Raw genomic sequence first — 24,046 nt, forward strand, 5'->3', positions numbered from 1 at the left:
AAAATCAGTTGCTTAGCAACCATACAGCAAAGTGTTGGAAAGATTATAAAATTCCGATATTTGCATAATTGTTATGATCGGGGGATAGCTGTCAAGGTTGTCCTATCAGTATTAAAAACTCTCTGTTCTCATCGAGCTCATTAATTAAAGAATGTTCCTGTTTGAAGGCTGTTGGAAAGTCAGGACATGCCATGGTTTACAGGGAATGGAATTAGAGACCAGTATCAGGGAATGAGTAACCCCTTTCGACACACTTCTCTCTTTCTTTCTCTCTTTCTGTCCCTGGTCCAGCTCCTCGACCCCTCTCCCGAGATTCCTCTGATAATTAGGATCAGTGAAAGCGTAGAGCAGAGCATTCAAATCCATTACTGTCATTTTGGGTTGGGAATAAATGGAAATGAATTCCATTTCATTGAATACGGCCGCATGGACATTTCCGCTACACTTACAGTTCCCTGTGTGTGGTCAGCGGAATGTTTCTAGTAGGCATGTCCGATGATGAAGTATCCCTGATTAATAGTGTGCTTTTCACTAATCCACTGCTATTAATCAAATGTGTCCCTGAAGAAAGATTGTTCCTTTTATAAAGCAGTGTGTTAGGTTACATACATAGTGTTCTTTGGTTGTAAGGTATGGAAAAACCAAATCAGTTGCATAATTGTGTTTTTACTGTATTTTTACCACAAACACAAAACAATCTCTGTACCATAATGCCATTGCTGTATGAAATAGCACATATGGAATCATGTAGAAACCCTAAAAGCATGAAACAAAAAAAAAAGCATGCCATTTTTTCAAGCAGCTTCACAAGGTAGTCATGTATTTGTGAATTTTCTTTCCTTCATAATACAGAGGTAGGTTGGTATACAGATGACCATGAGTATGTCTGTACTGTACTAGTCCATATTATTGTAAGAACAGCTAAAACAAGCAAAGGGAAACAACAGTCCATCAGTACTTCAAGACAGACCGACAGACAGCCATACATAAAAGTCAACTTCATGTTTAGGTATGGACTTATGTAGATTTACTTATCGGTGCAGTGCGTATATTATCTACTGTACATACAGTATTGTACATTTACAGTATGACCGTGATGCATAACACAGCCATTTGGTTTGCTGTGTTACAGATGGCTGGTTACTGATGGTCACAGAGCGGGGAAACTCTTGGTTCAGGTAGCGTGGTTCATTTGGTCTTGTTTGACCTGTGCTGCCCGCCTGCCCTCCACCTGCTGGTGGAGAATTAAGGGGTCAGTGGGTGACTGCAGTGGCAGGGGTCAGTAATGATATTTTCCTATACACTTGACCTGGAGTCTTTTTGGACCTAGGTTAAGGGCAGGAGTTAGCCAAGGACGTTTTCGGCAGAGCGTACAATCCGTTGCAGAGACACAGTGGTACATTCCCGGTTGAAAGGATCACCCTCCACCTGTTTATTTGGTAGCCGACCCACTGAAGGACGCCCTGCTGTAAAAGCTTCAGGCATTCCAAACGAAGTCTCCCAATTTCTGATGGAAGAAATGTTATGAAATTGCCACTTTAACGGCTTTATGGTTGCAAAATACAAAGGTGTTGTATCACTCTGCAAAGCTGGAACCTCCTTTACTCTACACACATAGATCATGTACCCTCATCCACCTTCCCTCTCCATCCATCCCTCCATCCCTCCATCCCCCCTCCATCCCTCCATCCCCCCTCCATCCCTCCATCCCTCCCTCCATCCCTCCCTCCATCCCTCTCTCCCTCCATCCCTCCATCCCTTCATCCTTCCCTCCATCCCTCTCTCCCTCCATCCCTCTCTCCCTCCATCCCTCCATCCCTTCATCCTTCCCTCCATCCCTCCCTCCATCCCTCTCTCATCCCTCCATCCCTCCCTCCACCCCCCCCTCCATCCCTCTCTCCATCCCTCCCTCCCTTCTACCTTCCCTCTCTAAAAAATGTGCACTCACTTTCTCTTGCACACTCCCAAGGCTTGCATGCAAATGCCTCCTCAGACTGAAAAGCAGCGCCCTGGGAAGGTTAATTTAAACTAATGTTATATAAATGCCCACAAATCAGGGGCACAAAGAAAGAACAGAATATTGGGCCTAACTTTTGAATGTTATGTACTAAAGGCACCCAGGTTTTCAGTTATGTGGCGATGCCTGCAGTAACTAGTGTGTCCTGTAGCAGTGTATTTCAATTGTTCTAGAAAATGCTTCTGTGCAGTAAAGAGTCGGACACACGACTAATGTGATCAAGTACAACTGCAAAGATAAAGCAGAATTTCAAACAATGAATGGGTGTATAGATGCCTTTAGTACATTTTCATTGTCATTCTTCAGCACAAGATTTATCCCATTCAAAAATGTGATGCGAAAACATGTGACAGTCCGCCCCCTAGTGGTCCCAGTTAAGAATAGGCAGCTGTGTGTGAATGTCAGCTCTGCTGCCTTGGGAAATGACAAGGCAGGAGAATATAGGTTTGCCAACGTTGTCGTTGCCAATGTTAATACACATTTAAAGATACACATACTCAGTAGTGCTAAGTACATCCTACTCTTAATATATTAGTTATTGGGAAAAGTCAGTGCTGGAAATAATACTAATAATAAACACGATAAACATAGCAAGTATTTAGTTCACAAAGGCAACAGTCAGAGTTGATGGATGTTGAGCTATTTTAGGTATGCTGTAGGTACTCAAATCAATTTGTCTTAATGCAAGTATACAAATGGTCTACCAGCGCCCTGATATTCTTGGAGTGCAACACGTTGTAATTCACTGCAGTAATACTCTGCTGTAGGATCATAGAAACCCAAAGAGTAAAACAGCCTGTTGTTGATGGCATAACAGTTTTCCCTCTCAATATGTGGTTTGGGCTCTGCATTAAAACAAATAATGGTGGGTTTTAGAAAATAAAACATACAGTTAAAACAATGCCTCAGAGTTTGTCACAGTCTTACTCTGTCCTTCTGGCTGTCCTTACCTCTTCATAATATTCCCCTGGCGACCCATCGATAAAGATTTTGTGACTGTCACATGTAATCACTTCATCACGGCAACCGCGTGCTTTGCCACGACAGTCATTCAGTGATGGTCTCTATCTGAGACAACAATGTCTGAGCGCATGCCTCTACTTCTAAACCCCAACATTCAGAGCCCAAGAAAACATAATCAGCATCATAATCCTCTGTCAATTATCCATACTGCCATTCTAGAGCTCAGCAGTGCCCCCGTTGACCCATGCATAGAAAGTAATGTCTGGCTTAATCTGTTATCCCGAATCCACTTTTTCCCTGTGGGATATTACATGACCATAGGTCCTAATCCCAAAGAGAGGCATGCGTTTTCCTTTAGGATTTAGGGACACCGCGTTTGGTCAGGGTTACCTGTGGGCAGCCCAGTCCATGTTTACAGTTCCCCTAATCCCTTTCATCTTTTTAAGCTTTGCAAAGATGTTCCTGGGATAATCTCTACTCCTACAGATGTTAGAACCCACAGGCTGCACTTCGCCAATGCAATTTTGGACTTCATCAAATATGCATCAAATAGAATAGACATAACTGCCCCCCCCATTGTACTGATTTATGTGGGAGACTGGGGTTCAATCCAGTACTGTGCAGATCTGTACTCCGCAATTTGTAGAAGCTGGGCAAGTTGATGACAGAAATGATTGCTAAATCCCAAAAAGATCTGCATCTGATGACCTTAAAGGTCACATCCTTGAAGGACATTCCTTCTCAGCCTTTTTCTCTTGGTCAAAGTGAGTACTTTGGTGCCAGATAACTCTGCCAGATATCTACCAACTAGCAAGCTCTACACTAGATGTTCATCTGGTCCTCAAGAGATTGACTTTTAAGTACTGTATAATAAATGCAGGTTGCTTTTTGGGTCCTCAACTCTGTCTATTGTCTCTAACTCTCAGAGTTCTTTCACATTCCTTCATGACCTTTTTTCTGGTCATCTCACAAGATATACAGTGGGGAGAACATGTATTTGATACACTGCCGATTTTGCAGGTTTTCCTACTTACAAAGCATGTAAAGGTCTATAATATTTATCATAGGTACACTTCGACTGTGAGAGACGGAATCTAAAACAAAAATCCAGAAAATCACATTGTATGATTTTTAAATAATTAATTTGCATTTTATTGCATGACATAAGTATTTGAGACATCAGAAAAGCAGAACTTAATATTTGGTACAGAAATCTTTGTTTGCAATTACAGAGATCATACGTTTCCTGTAGTTCATGACCAGGTTTGCACACACTGCAGGAGGCATTTTGGCCCACTCCTCCATAGAGACATTCTCCAGATCCTTCAGGTTTCGGGGCTGTCGCTGGGCAATACGGACTTTCAGCTCCCTCCAAAGATTTTCTATTGGGTTCATGTCTGGAGACTGGCTAAGCCACTCCAGGACCTTGAGATGCTTCTTATGGAGCCACTCTTTAGTTGCCCTGGCTGTGTGTTTCGGGTCATTGTCATGCTGGAAGACCCAGCCACGACCCATCTTCAATGCTCTTACTGAGGGAAGGAGGTTGTTGGCCAAGATCTCACGATACATGGCCCAATCCATCCTCCCCTCAATACGGTGCAGTCGTCCTGTCCACTTTGCAGAAAAGTTTCCCAAAGAATGATGTTTCCACCTCCATGCTTCATGGTTGGGATGGTGTTCTTGGGGTTGTACTCATCCGTCTTCTTCCTCCAAACACGGCAAGTGGAGTTTTTTTGTCAAAATTTTTGTCTCATCAGACCACATGACCTTCTCCCATTCCTCCTCTGGATCATCCAGATGGTCATTGGCAAACTTCAGACAGGCCTGGACATGCGCTGGCTTGAGCAGGGGGACCTTGCGTGCACTGCAGGATTTTAATCCATGACGGCGTAATGTGTTACTAATGGTTTTCTTTGAGACTGTAGTCCCAGCTCTCTTCATGTCATTGACCAGGTCCTGCCGTGTAGTTCTGGGCTGATCCCTCAACTTCCTCATTATCATTGATGCCCCACGAGGTGAGATCTTGCATGGAGCCCCAGACCGAGGGAGATTGAGCGTCATCTTGAGCTTCTTCCATTTTCTAATAATTGCGCCACCAAGCTTCTCACCAAGCTGCTTGCCTATTGTCCTGTTCTCCCCACTGTAAAGGATCTTTAAGACGAAGACAAATTCTTGTACATTTTTATTGTATGAATGTGTATTTGTATTTATTTTAATACTATTAATGTTATTACAGTCAAATAAAAAATGTCTCCCCAGATTAATGACTTCAAACTATTTTCCGAAGAGGCCTAATTCGTTTGAACAGCACTGTATGCAGCATACTCTATAAAAACCAAATCATGGTGTTTCAACTAACCGATTTAGCAGTGATTGTAACTTCGACTCTATGACTACACTTAGTCTTAATTCGGAAGGTTTGCAAAATATATTTGTGTCATATGCGGAAACAGTTTGACACCACTGATAGTGTTTCATACGGGTCACATGAAATTTAACATGACAAATGCTCCCAAAGCTTGAAAACGAGTCATGGCTGTGTTACAACTGTGCTGGATTATGGGGTTATAAATGTGGGATTGAGCTCTATGGTTTTGAGCCAGTTGGCCACCTGGTTGAATAACTTAATCCACTGATTACATTGCCATTCATCTTTCCTGTCTTGACAATGAGAGCTGGGGCTATGGTCTGGTATAATACAGAACAGAAATAGGTCTCAAAGTACCTTAAACATGTAGCGGCCCACATGTCTAAACCCCCCCCCCCCCCCTAAATGTTATACTGTTTATAAAATGACTTCATTCAGTGGATTGACAATGCAGGCTGCATCTTAGAGTGGATTAGTCTTTTTTAAAGGGATGGAAAAAAGAGAAACCTTAATGAATTAAAGTAAAATCCTCTTCCTGTAGATGTTTAATCCTTTGTGTTTATGTTTACAGGTTTTACTATAGTTCTGGGAACCATAGAACCTGCATAGATGATAAAACATGAACATTTGACCATGTGTGGAACTTTGCTTGTTCCCATTAGGGAAAAGGCTATTTTCACCAAAGGGGTCCAGTTTACGGTAATTTACAATTGAGGTTAGGGCTACAATCAGGGGTTGGGAGTTGGATTTAGGGTAAGTGTTAAGATCAGGTTTAGGGTTATGTTTAGTTTAAGAAGTTAAAATATGTTTTTAAATGTATGGTGAGTGGAAACTTTGATGCACTATATTGGCGTACATATTCATAATGGAGGGTACACATGATAATTAAACTACTACATGTTGAATAGTGCTTGAACATATTTCAGCCTGGTCTAACCTGAAGCATGAGCCCAGGCCCTGTCCAACATCATGGGAATATAATGAGCCTGAACCCTGAAAAATGCAGATTGAAAAAAGAAATTAATGTAGTAACTCCTCAAACCTTTGACTAATGAAATCAAGTGTGCACGTGTATGGTTATGACAGGAATATGAAACATCTGGGAGCCTCATCCTGCCCTAAACATTAACCCCAAATCGGATATAGCCTTTTTTTCAGATTTTGTGAGACGAAAAATGTCAACTATTTGTTTATTTTATTGTGTTTGTTCCCTATCAGGCTACTGAAACACACACTACAAACAATTGCTTCCCATTTAAAATCCCTAACTCCTAAGCTTAAAGCTAAATTCTAATGGTCAGTTTCTCATACAAAGATTAAGCCTAGTCCTCGCTATAAAATGAAGGTCAACGGTCAAATCCCTATTGAAGTTGTTTTTATTTGTTTGGACTAGTCTTTATCTGTGTCCACAAAACAGATCTTATGCCTTACCATAAACAGTCCTTTCCATAACCCTAACCCCAAACCCCTTACTGTAACTCTAAACCTCACAGGGACCGGAAAGGACTATCACTCAAGTTGACTATCCTGGTGGAGACCTATTTTCCCTAAACTAACCTTAACAACTAAACGTAAACCTAACTCCACATTCTAACCGTTACGTTAACTGTAACTTTTTGCCCTAAACCTAACCTTAACAACTAAACCTAAGCCTAACTCCACATTCTAACCGTTATGTCACTTTTTGCCCTAAACCTAACCTTAACAACTAAACCTAAGCCTAACTCCACATTCTAACCGTTATGTTACCGGTAACTTTTTGCCCTAAACTTAACCTTTTACATGGAAACAGATTCCTCATCGGGTCAGGTTCCCGCAGATTTTTGTTCTTCAAAATTCCCGTAAAACAAGCACAGACGTACACAAACACAAGGAGTTTGTGAGGCAGATGGTGGATGCGAGGGGACCAGTAATCCTTGCATGGGGATTACGGAACGCTCCAATCACGTCCGTCTCTCCTATGATGGCTCCGAGATGAATGAACGCTGGGCTGGTTGACTGAACACTCACCCGCGTGTCCACAACGCAATACACATTAGACTGCCGAGGCTGCTGCCAGCCTAGCCGATCCGGTGCGCCAACGCGAACCAACCCTCCGCCTGAAACGGGTAAGATCACAGGGCAGGATAGGCCAGAGATGGGAGAGGGTTTTTAGAGGATGGGATGGTAGTGATTTGACCTGGAACAATGCAGAGGATCTTGGAGGACGCTTCAGACGTGTCGTACACATGACGAGTTTGTGTCCTGTAAGTTTGAGAAGGAACATTCCATTTTTAGTATGATGTATCGCTACTGTATAGTTATATTAATGGGTAATCAGTTACATACTAGCTGATTATACTTTGTTTTTCAAATCCTGACTGAATTGAATTTCTCATTTCTACTGTGTTAATGATTAGATTGAAGGTTGATGTTTATTAAGCTGAAACAGTCTGGCACACAAATCCTGTTTCTGGATGTTAGTGTTGTTCTAGCACTGTAAATACCAGCTGCTGTGTTGGTACAAAAAGGCTTTATGCTGTAAAAGCATCTCTAAGCTGATAAAAGTACAGTGTCCGCAATGGCCACAGGGTCACTACTGAAATGCGCAATAGGAGTTAAATCCCAATCAACATGTTTTTATTTTATTTCCGTCAGCCCTAATCAAATAGTAATATCAATAAACCTCTGAAACAGCCATTTCATTCAATGTTACTCAGACAAGTCTTTCAATCAACTGCTGAATCAGTCCATTCATTCAAACCCAGGGATACAGTGCTCTCATTCTCAGAAAATCTGATTTTCCACGCTTCTGTGACAGGAAAGCACTTCTTTTTATCCTGCATATGGCTCTAGACAACTTCATTGTGAAATTATGTTTTGTGTTCCCTGAATGTCTGACTTATTTTATAGAACTGTGATTATACAGGAGTAACTTAATTAGCAGCTGGGACAAACTGTGTGGTAAAAGCATTTCCAGCCCGTCTGGTGGAAATGCTGTAAATTGTTTTCCTCATACGAATTGGAGATTATTACCCTGCATCCTACAAGTTTAGGCTCCCACAATCTGGTTAATTTCTTCTGGTTCCACCGACACTATTACGTCTCTACACTCATCTAAAGGATTATTAGGAACACCATACTAATACTTTGTTTGACCCCCTTTCGCCTTCAGAGCTGAGTGGTACCCGGTGGGGTCTTCTGCTGTTGTAGCCCATCCGCCTCAAGGTTGTGTGTGTTGTGGCTTCACAAATGCGTTGCTGCATACCTCGGTTGTAACGAGTGGTTATTTCAGTCAAAGTTGCTTTTCTATCAGCTTGAATCAGTCGGCTCATTCTCCTCTGACCTCTAGCATCAACAAGACATTTTTGCCCACAGGACTGCCGTATACTGGATGTTTTTCCCTTTTCACACCATTCTTTGTAAAGGTGTTTAGGTGGTCTGGTATGAGTCTCTGGGTGGTGAGGTGGTCTGGTATGAGTCTCTGGGTGTTAAGGTGGTCTGGTATGCGTCTCTGGGTGGTGAGGTGGTCTGGTATGAGTCTCTGGGATGTGAGGTGGTCTGGTATGCGTCTCTGGGTGGTGAGGTGGTCTGGTATGAGTCTCTGGGTGTTAAGGTGGTCTGGTATGCCTCTCTGGGTGGTGAGGTTGCCTGGTATGAGTCTCTGGGCGGTGAGATGGTCTGATATGAGTCTCTGGGTGTTTAGGTGGTCTGATATGAGTCTCTGGGTGGTGAGATTTTCTGGTGGGGCTTTATGGGGGTGAGGTGGGATGGATATGTAACACCTAAGATATTTGAACAAATTCTAACCAAAATATCTGTAAGTGCAATTGAAAATACAAATATTTACTTTGTATTGATGTTTTTACGAGTAAATATGCATTTGCTAAGTAGATTAAGTAGATTTAGACATTCTGAGGTGGTCTAATATGTTTGTGTCGTACTGTATATACTGTATATGAACGTACACACAGGCATACTTATGCACAAATTCATGCATATACTGTGCATACAGTGCTGTCCTTTGTAAGGTTTAGCCATAACCAAAAGTAGACAGCCAGCCAAACTCCATTCAAAGATGACACGAGAGTCAGGATATATTCTAGCTCCAGTTTATTGCACTCAAAAGTATTTATGGTGAATAAGGATTGAAATCACAAAGAAACATACAGGAAACATGAAGAATACAGCTTGTAAGTACTCTTTACGTACACTGTGTGTGTTCTTATTACACACGTTGTTAGTTTAAATGGCCATCAGGACAAATTCTAGGTGCTACGCGTCAGGCTATGCTAATAGGACTGATCATATAGGGCGAAAATGCCTGCACAGTGCAGGCTTTTCCTCAGAAAAACATTCAGCAAGACGTACATGTGATGTAAAATATTCCTCTCAGGCAATGCTTATGCATGGCGTGAAAACAAGGATTGCTTCTGATGGTCACAAAACATCTGCACACGTAACTAAAAAATACAGAATACATACATTCACATCCAACAGACATCACAAATGAATTCCAAAACAGACTTGTAATAATAGTTAATGTTTGGAGCCTAAAATAAGAAAGGACTACTTTTACCTATATTTTGATGACCCACTATTTATTACATGGAGAAATGTTTTTGTGTTTCCCCCCTTAGCGAGTGGCGAATTGGAACATACCGCGCTGCCAAATCTGTGAAATCAGAACATCCCCCATTAGTATACATTTGTTTTATCGTTCTTGTAAAGGTTCTCTCTCCCTGTCTCTGTCTGTCTGCCAGGTGTGTGTTTCCAGTGTCTGGTGGATGTGGTGCCAGTGAAGAATGAGGATGGCCTCGTGATCATGTTCATTCTCAACTTTGAGGTCATGTCAGATAACAAACAGCCCAATCAGCATCTGAACCACAAGCTGCCTCCCTGGCTTACTACAGGTACAGAAAACAGTCAGAATCTGATCTGAAACGATCTGATCTGAACCACAAGCAGCCTCCCTGTCATACCTCAGGTACAGAACACTATCTCAGCAACCAAAACAATAACAAGGTGATGGAGTTGCCCTGCTGCAGATAACAAAATGTCACATTAATGTACTGTCTCATATTTTTATAGAAAATTACATTTTAAATAATTAGTAAATAATCACTTGTTTCATTTTATTTCATGTAATGTGCTGTTCATGCTCTGCCCTGCCTGCCCCCCTCCCTCCCACTGTGATTCCTTTCTCTTTCATCCACCTTTCAAATTTCCCCTTCTCCCTGTCCCTGTTGCCTCTTCATCCCTTTCTTTTACTCTACTCTTCCATCTTGTTATGCCTTTAGGTCGGACACGAGGCTTTAAGCTTCGCCTGCCCACACTTCGCTCCCTTAGCAACAGCAAGGTCACACTGGAAGACCCAGAGAAGGGGCGCCTCCCGGCTCCCGGCCACCCTAGTCCTGAGGTCTTGGCTCTGGGGGAGCTGCTCTCCCTGCCCCCCTTACCTCCAGGACACCAGAGCTCCGGCGGCTCCAGAGGAAGCAGCAGGCCGGCTCTGCTGTGGCCCGAGGACCAGCGCACCCTGCTGGGCTCCGAGCCTCCCCCGTCTACAGCCACCTCCTCGCTGCCCCTGGGCCAGTCATCGCCCCGCAACGCTCTCCAGACGTTCAACGCGGACGTCTCGCTGTCCAACTGCAGCCTGTCGCAAAGCCGCTCCCGTGAGAGCTTCCACAGCATGCGGCGGGCATCGTCAGTGGATGACATCGAGGCCATGCGGCCCGATGGGGTCAGGAAATACAGCTCAGGTCGACCAATCCACAGCAGCACAGGTGGGGGAGGAAGGGGGAAGGCAGGGGGGGTCCATACTTCCAAAAGGCGTTGCACCTTGAGAAAGCAAATGCACACCACCTCCTTACCTGTATTTGAGCTGGAAACCAAACTGACAAACAGAGGTAAACAACGTGTTCAGTAGGTACTCGGACTCTTTCAGTTGCAGCCCTTCCTTTGCCTTTTAAAAGCTTTAAGAAGCACAAAAGCCACCTACCAGTTTCTTTGATGTTTTTAAAGCTTGAAAAAACACAAAAGGCACCTACTACTTTCTTTGCGTTTTAGAAACTTTTAAAAACCCAAATGTTAGCAAACACATTTCTTTGCCTTTTAGAAGCTTTGAAAAACACAAAAGTCACCGACTACTATCTTTGTCTTTTAGAAGCTTTGAAAAATACACATTTCACCTCTGTTCTCTGGTTGGCTGTTTTTAACTATCCACCTTCCAGCCTGATTTCATGCTGTTTGTGCTATGGCCATCTGCTTTTATAGTAGTCATGCCTAACAAAAATACTAATGAACAGAGAGAGAGAGACTTTAGCCAAAGCACAAACAGATCTAGACCCTCAGGCTAACCTCTTAGTGCTCGACAAAATCAATGCATGGTTCATGTGATTGCTCAAAGTTGCACGCTTGGAATGTGGTCCTAATCAAACCTGGGTTCAGATTCTATTTACACTATTCCAAATACTCCAAATGGGAAGTGATCTATCCCACCTGGCATTCTGGACTGTCCGGGTTTGATGTTTTGTCGCAATTCTCTCATTTCTGCTGCATCGGGCATGCTCAATCAGGCACAGCTAAAGTATTGGAAACAACCTCGGATAATGTTTGAACCCCAGTGTGGTCCGGGCCAGTCCTGACGCTTTGTGTTCTTTCAGGCACAGTGAACAACAAGTCCAACATCCTCAACTCCACGTCGGACTCGGACCTCATGCGCTACCGCACAATCAGCAAAATCCCTCAGATCACTCTGAACTTTGTGGACTTCAAGGCGGACCCCCTCATCACACTGCCGACGGGGGAGATGGACATTATAGCCCCCTGCAAGCTCATCGACCGCACACACCACGTCACTGAGAAAGTCACCCAGGTAAGAGGGCCGTCGCTGTGTGTGTTCAATGTGTGTGTTCAGCGATTGCAAGGCAAGTGTGCGTGACGTTAGGGTGGGTGTGGAAATGTCACCTGGCAAGTGCTTCTTGTTGGAGGGGTGTGGGGTGAGTCACCCCTCAAAAGCCCTGGCTTGGAGACCTAATGATAACTCCACAGAAATACAGTGAGAGAAAGCTTGGCGTCGGCTAACATTGATGTCTTCAGCCAGAGACATGACAGGGTCTTACCTCTGTGTGAGTAGCCATTGGGCTATTTGTACATAACAGCTAGCTAGCTGTAGTGAAGGACAAGCAGATGAATGGAGCTTACTGTAGACGAAAACAGCGTCAGGCGATTCTGTCACTATGTTGTTCTGTGTGTGCTGCAGAGCACCTTGTCATTTAGTTATGGGATGGAGTCTGTATGAAAAGAAAGATGGTTTCTTGCCTGTTTGAATTGGCTTTGTTCCGCACAGATTTGATTTTGTCATCAGCCAGGTGCATTGTGGTATTTTAATGAAGAAGAGACCTGAGATGGGTGAAGAGACAAAATGAACGAGATCCCTAACCCTTTTTCCCACTAGTTTTCTTTTACTGTCTTTCATACACTCTCACTGCTTTCCCTCTTTTTTTACTCTCCATCTTTCTCCTTTTCTCTATGTCTCTTTTTTACTCTCTTTCCCTCCTTCCCTGCTACATCTCAAATGGGCCCTGGTCAAAATAAGTGCATGACCGTATATTGGGAATAGGGAACCATTTTGGAAGGGTCCTACATGTGAACAGAACAGACTGGCAGTGCCAGAGGAAGCCTGGTTGGTTTCTGGGCTGTGACAGTGATCCGCTGCCCTTTGGACGCCTTGAGGCTTAGTCACAGTCCCCACTGTCATCATCAGGTGTCGGGGTCCTGAGAGGCTGTGTTATGAGTCTGGCCAGCCAGGCAAGGTGACACACGGCAGGCAGGAATGACTAGCCCACCAGCCAGTGCTGTAACCACCTTCCACATGTCATTTAAAGTTGCAGCCTAGAAAAAGAAAAATGGAATGGAAACTGCCGTACCTCTTATGTCCTGCGGGTGGCAACCTTACCCAATACAGCCTTGAACAAAGATGAAATTCACTTCAAGCAGATGTTGAAACTAAACACGGTTAAATAATTCAACTTGCTCTATAAAACATTCCCTACCATACAGTTACTAGAATACAAAAGACACAATCCCTTTTCAGAGGCTTGTTCTCTATTTGACTGAGGGAATTGCTTTTAGTGATCTCGTAACAGGGCGTGTTTGTCTGTGAGTTCAGGGGCTTCTCAAAGAATTTGAATATATGGAAAAGGAACACCAACCAAGTAATTAGGGCATAAATTAACATATTTAGGAAACCTCTGCAGGTGGTTTGAGTTAATTAGCTGATTAGAGCTCCTCTCAGGTCAACATTTCTGTATTAAATATTTTGTATTCTAATATTTTGCAATACTGGATTTTTTATTTCCATAAGCCATAGTCATCGAGATTGAAACAATAAAGGCTTGAAATGTTTCACTTTCTGTGTAATGAATCTAGAAAATATGAGGGTGTTACTTTTTTATTTGAATTACGGGGAGAAATTAACTTTTCCACGACATCCACATTTTTTGAGATGCACCTGTATGTGTTCAGTTGTCATTTGAGAAAAGCTCCACAGAATCTGATGTACAGATATGCCTGAAAGAGAGAAGAGGATCTTGATGTGATCTTTTTGTGTACGGTATATACATACATTGCAGTATTCTGCATCCTGGTTTATGGCATTTTGAATATCTATACAGTATGATGGCAACACCTTGAGAATTACTGCAGGGTTTTTCATGTTCAAATATTAGTAGTGGGTAGAAATATGTTTGGAAGGAGAGTACAGTGCTGTTCTAGCACATCTGTGCAACATTAATGAGGACTGAACAGATGTAAGCAACATTGTGGTTTTTATGTAAACTGAAATAGATAACTTTGATTTGGTCACCCAGAAAATCCTTTCTCTGCATCTCGTGGAGAAGTATGCCGTTTCACAGGTGCTCTCACAACATGTTTTACATTTTTAATTTCATCAGGTGAGGTTCAACTTCTCTTTAACTGAATCAAAGAATGGTTTCTTATGCCTTGGTTGTGTCTCCGTGTTTCCTGTCGTCTTTTGTTCTGAGTAGAGTGGATAGCTTCAGAATGTACTTACAAGTTTGTGTTTGGAAATGGCACGTCCCAAATGAACGCTGTGTTTTTGCATACTTTGTATGAGTGTGAGTGTGTTTCTTAAATAGCAAATGACGTAAATGATTTAAAAGCAGATATTTTTAGCACCAAACTTGTTTTTGCACAGGATGTGCCAGCGGCTGACTTTTAATAATATGCGATAGTTGTTTTTCTGAGATGCATGGATTCACGATTTCTGATGTAGTTAGTTATGAATTTCAAAAAGGCTTTACATGTTGTTTTCACTATGAAAGCCGTTGAATTTCTGAGGTCTTTTCTTCATTGTTTTGTTCCCAAAAGCTTAATATAGGAAATATTACAGATGAGACTTCTGCATCAGTGTGACACATTTAACACACATCTGACTTCCCAGTCGTTTAGCGAACGCTCTTGTCCAGAACGACTTACATACATTAGTGATCGCATACATTTATTAGCTTGAGGTGCTTTGGGGTTTATTTGAGTAAATCATAAATTATGTCTTAACCAAATGTGTATAAAGTACCAAGTACTCGGCTGAGTTCACCAGTTTAGAGTGGTTCCTAATTAAATCCTAAATGACCAGGTATAAAGGGTCTAGAACTAACCAGTGATATCATTTTCACTCTTCGTTTTTGTCATTATGACCTCCTTTCACCTTTCTGATTGTTACACCTCTTGTCTTAAACACAGACACACAGAGGAAAACCACAGAGCTTAGAAAAACAGACTTGGGTTATAGTCCAGTCGATGAAAATGAACGTACTTTAAAGCAATCTATATTACACTTCTAACCCTCTAAACATTCCCAAACAAAGAAGATAACAAATAATAAGTGACAGTTGATTTTCTCATTAGAAATTCACCATATACTTTGTGGATTTGTAAAAAGGCTGTGTTGTAAATGCACACACACACACACACACTGTGTCGGGCTGTCGGTCAGCTTGGTGGATATAAGCCTGTGTGTTGGGCAGCTGCGATCCAGGAAGGGGGAGCAAGGAGTGAAAATATATAGTGTCCTCTAACCTTATCCATCTGTATATACTGTATGTATCACCTTATCCATCTGTAAATACTGTATGTATCACCTTATCCATCTGTATATACTGTATGTATCACCTTATCCATCTGTAAATACTGTATGTATCACCTTATCCATCTGTATATATGGTATGTATCACCTCATCCATCTGTATATAATGTATGTATCACCTCATCCATCTGTATTTACTGTATTTATCACCTCATCCATCTGTATATACTGTATGTATCACCTTATCCGTCTGTGTATACTGTATGTATCAACTCATGCTGTATCATTTACTGGTGTAGATTGTTGATCTCTTGCCTATTCCATTGCACATAGTGGTTTTCACTGTGTTTATGCCTAATTGAGTGTGGTGTTGCAATCTCTATGCCTTTGGCCAGGTCATCATTGTTCTCAGCCGACTTACCTGGTTAATAAAGGTGAAATAAATCAAATATATAGATTAAATAAATGAGGGATTAGGTAATCATCACAGTATAACACCAAGTCAATTAAACTTCAGGGATATCAATCTGTCCAGTTAGGAAGCATAAGCGATTGTGAATCAATGTCACCTGTTTTGGTGCAAATGAAAGTGACAACAGGTGCACTGGAGAGGCAACAGCAAGACAACCCCCAAAAAGGGAATGGTTTTGCAGGTGGTGGCCACAGACAATTGCTCTCTCCTTATCTGACTGATTGTTCTCTAGTTTTGCATTTTGCTAGTGTCCTTGTCACTACTGGTAGGATGAGGCGGAACCTGCAGCCCATTCAGGTTGCACAGGCAGTCCAGCGCCTCCAGGATGGCACATCCATACATGCCGTCGCAAGAAAGTTTGCCGTGTCTCCCAGTACAGTCTCAAAAGTATGGAGGAGATACCAGGAGATGAGCCGTTACACGAGGAGAGCTTGACAGGGCCGTATGGGCATCAACCCAGCAGCAGGACCGGTATCTGGTCCATTCTGCCAGGGGGAACAGATAGAGCACTGCCAGAGCCCTACAAAATGACCTCCAGCGGGCTACTGGTGTGCATGTTTCAGACCAAACTGTCAGAAACAGACACCATGAAGGTGTCATGAAGGCCCAACATCCTCTAGTGGGACCGGTGCTCACAGCCCAGCGCCGTGCAGCTTGATTGGCATTCACCAGTGAACACCAGAATTGGAGTTCCTGAATGACAAAGGCATTGATACCATTGACTGGCCCTCATGTTCCCCAGACCAGAATCCAATTGAGAACCACTGGTATGTTATGTATCAGTGCATCCGACGCTACCGAGTAGCACAACAGACTGTCCAGGAGCTCACTGATGCCCTGATCCATGTCTGGGAGGAGATCCCCCCCGGGACACCATCCTCCATCTCATGAGGTGCATGCCCAGACGTTGTCAGGAGTGCATACAGGCACGTGGGGGCCATACACGCTACTGAGTGACATTATGAGTTGGAGTTGTAATAGCCTGTGATTTAAATAGTTTACTTTGATTTTCAGTGCAAGTTAGAATCCAGCCCTCAATCGTTTTACGAATTACACAATGCACAGTGAAGAATTTGATGGATAATATATTTCATTTATCAAGACCCGATGTGTGATTTCAGTGTACCCTTCATTTTTTTTGAACAGTGTGTAATTAATTGTCCGATATGTGGTTATAAAGCAGTTATCCCAGTTTTTAGTGAGCAATACTGCCAGACTGTTGCTTGGAGTTAGACTGTGAGAATATTACTTATAATATATAGCTGAGGCTGTAGCTGAGTGCACAGAGATACTGTTGTCTTATGGCTAAGCTTCACTGATCCTACGATTTCAGTCAAGCTCGAGGTGAAGACTGACTGGAATACTAAAGCAGCCATTAAACAACAGCACAGGCCTTTAGTTCACTCAAATGGCCTTAGAACAGACCGATTTCCTTGCCCAGTCAGCAGTCCTTGGAGAAGGTTTGACAGCAATTCAACTTTCGTTTCGTTTTCCTGTCATACTTGTAGAATCTCAGAGACAGTCTGGTGTATTGTTCTAACTTAACAAAAATATCTCAACCTATACATTTCTATTTTAGTTCTGGCGATTGTGCTATGCATCGATTAATGTATTTTTTCATGTAATAATGTGGGAATGTTACATTTATTGCGCTAATTTATTCTGTGCTAATCCTGTAGAGCTTACGTCAGCACCTTAATGAGTACCTTTGTGTACTGTTCTTATGGCACTTTTGAAAAGACACTTATGTGTTCATATTATACAGTATGTTTAGCTTGTTGCAGTGATCTGGTCTGAACTGACTTAAGACCTGGTCTAACCGCTTGGCGAAGACATGGCCTCATCTCTCAGAGGGTGGTCTGCTGCAAGGGATGTGTCACTCCAGTCCCTTCATATTTCCCATTCTCATTAGCCTGTTCAGGCGGGGTTGGATAAGAGGCTGTCTGTGGCTGATTTACTCCCAGGCAGGGGTGTTTCTTGCCCAGCTGATTGCTTTTCCCACCGCCGGTTCTGACCCTGTACGAGAGGAGGGTGCCAACTCTGACGTCCAGGGCTCGGCGGGGAGGCCGCGCTTTCACATCCATGCCAGGAAAATGCCAACACAACAATATACTTTGTGGTGGACGGGAGGGAGGAACGAATGGAAAGAAAGAGGGAGTGAGAGAGTGGAGAGAGGGGAGAGAAGGGAGAGAGAGTTAGGAGGGAGGGGGTGAAAATAACTGAGCAGAATGACGCAGGGGTGATGGAAGGACAGAAGTAAAGAGCAAAAAATACCATACTGGAGGAGAGGTGGGAAATGGAGAGATGGTAAGGCTATATTTACATCAACCCAGACCTTACACATCCCTCAGCCAGCACCTTACACATCCCTCAGCCAGCACCTTACACATCCCTCAAACCAGCACCTTACACATCCCTCAACCCACACCTTACACATCCCTCAGCCAGCATCTTACACATCCCTCAGCCAGCACCTTACACATCCCTCAAACCAGCACCTTACACATCCCTCAACCACACATTACACATCCCTCAAACCAGCACCTTACACATCCCTCAACCAGCACTTTACACATCCCTCAAACTGCAAATTACATATCTCTCAACTCACATCTTAGAGATCTCTTAACCCACACTTTACACATTTCTCAACCTACAACTTACGCATTTCACAACTCACCCCTGACACATCCCTCAACACACATTACACATCTCTCAACACATACCTTCCACATCCCTCAACCCACACCTTCTACCTCTCTTAACTCACACCTTACAAATCCTTCAACACACACGTTACACATCTCTCAACACACACACTATACATATGCTTCACCTCTCCTTCACATTCCATCACTTTCAAAGCTACCCATTATTGAATGAACAGTCTATTCACTGTTAAAATTGTAGAAAATGGACAGAATAACTTCATCAACGCAGTCAGATCCCTATCAAGGTCCAATATTGTAGCAAACATTTTAACAATAACCTTATCTGAAAGTAGCTATTTGTTTTACTACAGATCACAATAGTTACGGTATCTTATAAACCTACACTACCCATATAAGCCAACATGCAATGGCTTTATCAATCCATTACACCCGCAACTAAACACAAATTTACTTGTAGCATGATATAACATGGAGGCTTCTCGAAATGAAACAAAACATGACTACATCTCACTCACCCTTTAATACACACTTCAATATACACGTGTGTGTTGTTTGATACGCAAAGGCCATCCCACGCTCAACTGTGTGTGAAGCAAATCTCCCTGTCCCAGAAATCTCTCAGACGTGATCTACTCAAGCTTACGTTCCCCTAGGGTGAAGGGCTCAGACGTTCATTTGCAAAAAGAAAAGTTACTGAAGCAATTCTGCATCATTAAGAAAGTAATACTGCAAGTTGCATCAGTGCATTTTCTGTACCACAGGACCAGTAATAGATCTATATGTGAGCTGTCCACTGGGTTTGTCTGATGTGACTAATTCAGCAAGACGGAGTCTGAGCTAGAAGCAGGGGACTGTCCGAAGAATTTTAGAGAAGGAGTGACACGGGAGAATGTAGAAAAGCCGTAAACCCGTTTCGACTGCTCTTTACACTACTGGCTTACCATCTGTTATTCTCATGTAATTTGGTCTCTCATTTTCAATCCGTTCCAAAATACAAAGAAATGCACTTTGAACGTGTTGCTCTACATGAGGCTGTCTGAACTGCAGTTGGTTAGAGTGTGACCACAGTGTTTATCTGACAGTCTTCTTTGACTAGGACTGTTTATTTATTCTACAGCAGTTGTTGGGACAACAATTTCTTTTAAATAACATTTACATGAAATGTAAATACAAGGTTCTGTTCACACTAGCAACAACAAACCCTCGCTGTGTCAGAGGTGCGCTGTAAGAACATCCGTGCACAGCGCTTTGGCCTCACCCCTGACACAGAAGGCGTAGAAACTCACTGACTATTTACCTGGTATCTAACATGGCGCTGTCCCTCAAACAAATGCTGTTGTTAAACAAGGCACTCAACCGTAACTGCTCCCGTAAGTCACTCTGGATAATATCGTCTGCTAAAACTACTCAATTAGGAATCATTGAAATCTCTAATTATGTTTCGTCAAGACCTAGGGATTTGACTGACCCGGTCATGAGATCAGGTCCAACTCAGCATGGGCCACAGGACCTTACTCATTCCACCACTTCCTCACATCCCTCCGCCTCTCTCACGCCCTCTGACCTTCTCCACCTTCCTCCCACTCTCTCCCCACCTCTCCCATTCCTCCCTTTCCCCTCTGTCTTCAGCCATTACTCCCTCTCACTCCCTCTTTCCACCTACGTCGCACCCTCCACTCCCTCTCTCCGTTTTGCTTCCATTTCCTTCTCCTCGACCTCTCTCCGTCTCCCCCTTACACCTACATTTCTCCTCTACCTCCTCCCGGTTAACCCCAGACCTCCATCCCTCCCTCTGTCACCCTATCCATCTCTGCCTCTCTCCATCTCGCCCCTTCTTTCCTCTCTTCCTTTGTCGGTGACCCATTTTCGCTGGCACAATTAATCACAGTGGATGTTGGTTGGGGCTGGGCGGTATGCCTCGCTGCCCGGCCTCATCACAGGAGGGTAATGGAATCTGGGAGGAATCTGAATGTGAGAATGAGCACTATTGATTGGCCAATAATTGATCCTCTTTATTTTTGCTCAGATGTGAGCGTGCTGGAGACAATACACCTACTTGACCCAGCTCATTGAGGAGACTTGCTGGTGTCTACAGAATAGTACGGTCTCTACCAGCCCCGAGTTTAAAGAAAGAGGGGTTAATATAGAGGGAGGGAGGGAGGGAGGGAGGGAGGAAAAAAGAGGGGAGAACGAGGGAGAGAACGAGAGCAGAGAACGGTGAGGTGGAGAAATGGGCTGGTCTATTTACACTAGATCCTCATTTCGTGGGTTTCTTTAAGGCAGAGGAGTCAAACCGGTTCCACGGAGGGCCGAGTGTCTGCAGGTTCTAGTGTCTGCAGGTTCTCTCTCACCTTGTACTTAATTGACTAATTAGGTCACTAATTGGTTCGTTTCTACCCTCACCTGGTTGTTTAGGTCTGCACTGGGAACCAATTTATAGGAAAAATCTAAAACCTGCAGACATTCGGCCCTCCGTGGAACCGGTTTGACACCCCTGCTTTAAGGGAAATACCAAAGGGTTATTTTTCCTGGGATTTTTCCACCATAACAGTTTGGATATTGACCGGCACCCATCAGGTCCGGCTGGCACGTCAGTTTCAGGCACGTCGGTGGTGTGTTTCGGTTTCACGTTATTGTATTATTGTGTATGACAGGGCCTTGTGTGTTCATGTCATTGTTGGCCAACTGCCAGACATTTGAAATCGGCCTGGTGAACATGCCAAAGTGTGTGTTTCACAATTAGCGTCAATGACTCACACACTACACAGTCTGAAACACCAACACCCATGGATGAACACAGAAGGCCACACTCACACGCCTCACACACACACACACACACACACATATACACACACACACGTTTCCCACTCATGAAATTAGAGTCTGTTACTGTACTGCAACATGTCTGTCAGTTCTCAGCACAGCCACTGTCGACATGTACAAACACTTGTCTGTTATCTGTCAGTTATTTCATTGACACCTGACTCCAAGCATAGGCGCCGATTTATGTTTTCCTCCGTGGGTGCTCAAAGGCGCATGCCATTTATATATATATATATATAATATACACACACCTATATATACCTATATATACACACCTATATATACCTATATATACACCTATATATACATATATAAACGCACTACGCACACCTATTCATTTACTTATTAATAAAGCCGTAAAGTAGATCTTTCAAAATTTACCACTTATCACAAATACAGGATTGGAGATGAAAAGTTTAACTGACACGTAGGCCTAACCGCGAACAGTTCGTGGGAAATTAATGTTTTGCGCTATTATCTAAATATCGATTTAAAAAAACGACACATATAGTTTCTGGGAGTTCTCCCTAATTTCTGCTACGAGTTTTTGATAGTGATATTTTTTTTTTTTTTAGGTTAGAATCCATTATTCCTATAGGCTAATTATTGTTTATTTTATGAATTTAATAAAGAACTCGTATTAGCATATGTCCAAACGATCCAGCTACTTTTGTGTCCATTCGTTTTTCCTTTTTTAAACCGTAAATGAAAAACGAAAAATGAACGGTTGTTGTAGGCTAAAACGCAAAGTTGAACACCAAAATTAGCAATTTTGTTTATGACTTTTTGCCCCTTTATTAAACATTTAAAATATTCACAATTTAATATGCAAAACATGTCGATTTTACTGGTTTTCTAAGGCCAAATTAGAACCTGGATTTGATATTTTTCCCGCAGTGCTGAAGAGGGCGGATTGATTACAGAAAGCAGTACGCACAAACACGAACGTCGCACGGCGCTGTATAGTGGGGGATGGGAGTGGGGTCACTAAAAAAAAGAAGCGTTTTCACCTGAGAAACGCTGTGATTGGTGGATAGGGAGCACCCGGAGCAGGCGACTGGTTATGTCGCTGTCACTAACATCGACATAACCAGTCACAGTGTGACAGACGCTTTACATATCACCAACGGCAAGTTTAATTTTAAATGAATGTAGCCTACTGGCGGACTGGCGGTCTGGCACACGTGGGTGCTCGTGCTCGGTATTTTCGTGGGTGCTCGCTATTATCGGCGCCTATGACTCCAAGCTCTGTGAAAAGCCCTGTAGTTTATTTAGGGGACACACACCTGCTTTTTATTATATACCCTTTCACACCAAAGCCCTGTAGTTTATTTAGGGGACACACCTGCTTTTTATGATATACCCTTTCACACCAAAGCCATGTAGTTTATTTAGGGGACACACCTGCTTTTTATGATATACCCTTTCACACCAAAGCCCTGTAGTTTATTTAGGGGACACACACCTGCTTTTTATGATATACCCTTTCACACCAAAGCCCTGTAGCTTATTTAGGGGACACACACCTGCTTTTCATGATATACCCTTTCACACCAAAGCCCTGTAGCTTATTTAGGGGACACACACCTGCTTTTTATGATATACCCTTTCACACCAAAGCCCTGAAGAAGGACTGTACGCCCATGCAGCTTCCACACAGACCCAGGAGAACAACAGCCCCTTGGGGCCCCTGGAAACTCAACAAGGAGCACAGAAAGATGCCTCTATGTTCTGCAAAGGCCATTGATGGGCCCACCTGGGGAATACACTGCCAAGGCTGCCATTTAAAACACAGTCATTATCCCTGACCCCACGACAACCCAGGGCCTGCTGGAAATATCACTGGAAATACCAAGCGAGCCCTGCTGCTCCTCTAGTCTCACACCCAACCAGGAGAGCCTGGAGCCCTTTAGGGGACTCTGTCTACAGATAATGTGAATTAAGATACTACACTGTCCTGATTAGACCCCCGTCCTCCTTTGTACGCTAGCTTAGCAGAACACAGAGTGATGGAGTTGTACGCTAGCTTAGCAGAACACAGAGGGATGGAGTTGTACGCTAGCTTAGCAGAACACAGAGGGATGGAGTTGTACGCTAGCTTAGCAGAACACAGAGGGATGGAGTTGTACGCTAGCTTAGCAGAACACAGAGGGATGGAGTTGTACGCTAGCTTAGCAGAACACAGAGGGATGGAGTTGGACTAGGACAACAAACGTGTTAGTACTCTCTTGTTCTAAATTTAGTCAAATATTCATGTATAGAATACACATGCAACAAATCATTTATTTTAAAAGGTATACGTGTTTGGTATTTATGCTTTATTGATTGTTATTAGGGCAGAGACTTAAGGTGGGCCCACTGCATATCCTACAGTATACCATAGGGTTAGGGTTAGCCTATTAGGTTTTTATGGTTACATTGTAATTTGTCTCATTCCCATTCATACCTAGCCATGCCTTGAATTATGTTGCCTTTTTTTTTCTATATGACGGATACCTGAAAGGACTGGGACTGACTTACAGTAGTTATAAATACTGTAATTGTACAACCACGCCAAATGCTATGCCTACGAGGTCCTGTCACAGAATGCTCATGTGGCCTTAGTCAGTCATGAAGTGTCAAAGAGATGATGCATATTTCCCCGTCT

The 24,046-nt window shown here is 43.1% G+C and overlaps 1 protein-coding gene across 1 annotated transcript in view; it reads left to right on the forward strand.

The window, feature by feature from the left end:
* Window positions 1-24,046, forward strand: part of kcnh2b (potassium voltage-gated channel, subfamily H (eag-related), member 2b) — a 173,017-nt gene that overhangs the window by 84,480 nt on the left and 64,491 nt on the right. Inside the window, 3 exon segments of the mRNA XM_034289415.1 lie at window positions 10,091-10,240; window positions 10,628-11,110; window positions 11,990-12,201. Coding sequence (XP_034145306.1) covers window positions 10,091-10,240; window positions 10,628-11,110; window positions 11,990-12,201 — 845 coding nt within the window.

This window comes from Esox lucius, chromosome 21, assembly GCF_011004845.1.
Source record: "Esox lucius isolate fEsoLuc1 chromosome 21, fEsoLuc1.pri, whole genome shotgun sequence".
Classification (NCBI taxonomy): Eukaryota; Metazoa; Chordata; class Actinopteri; order Esociformes; family Esocidae; genus Esox; species Esox lucius.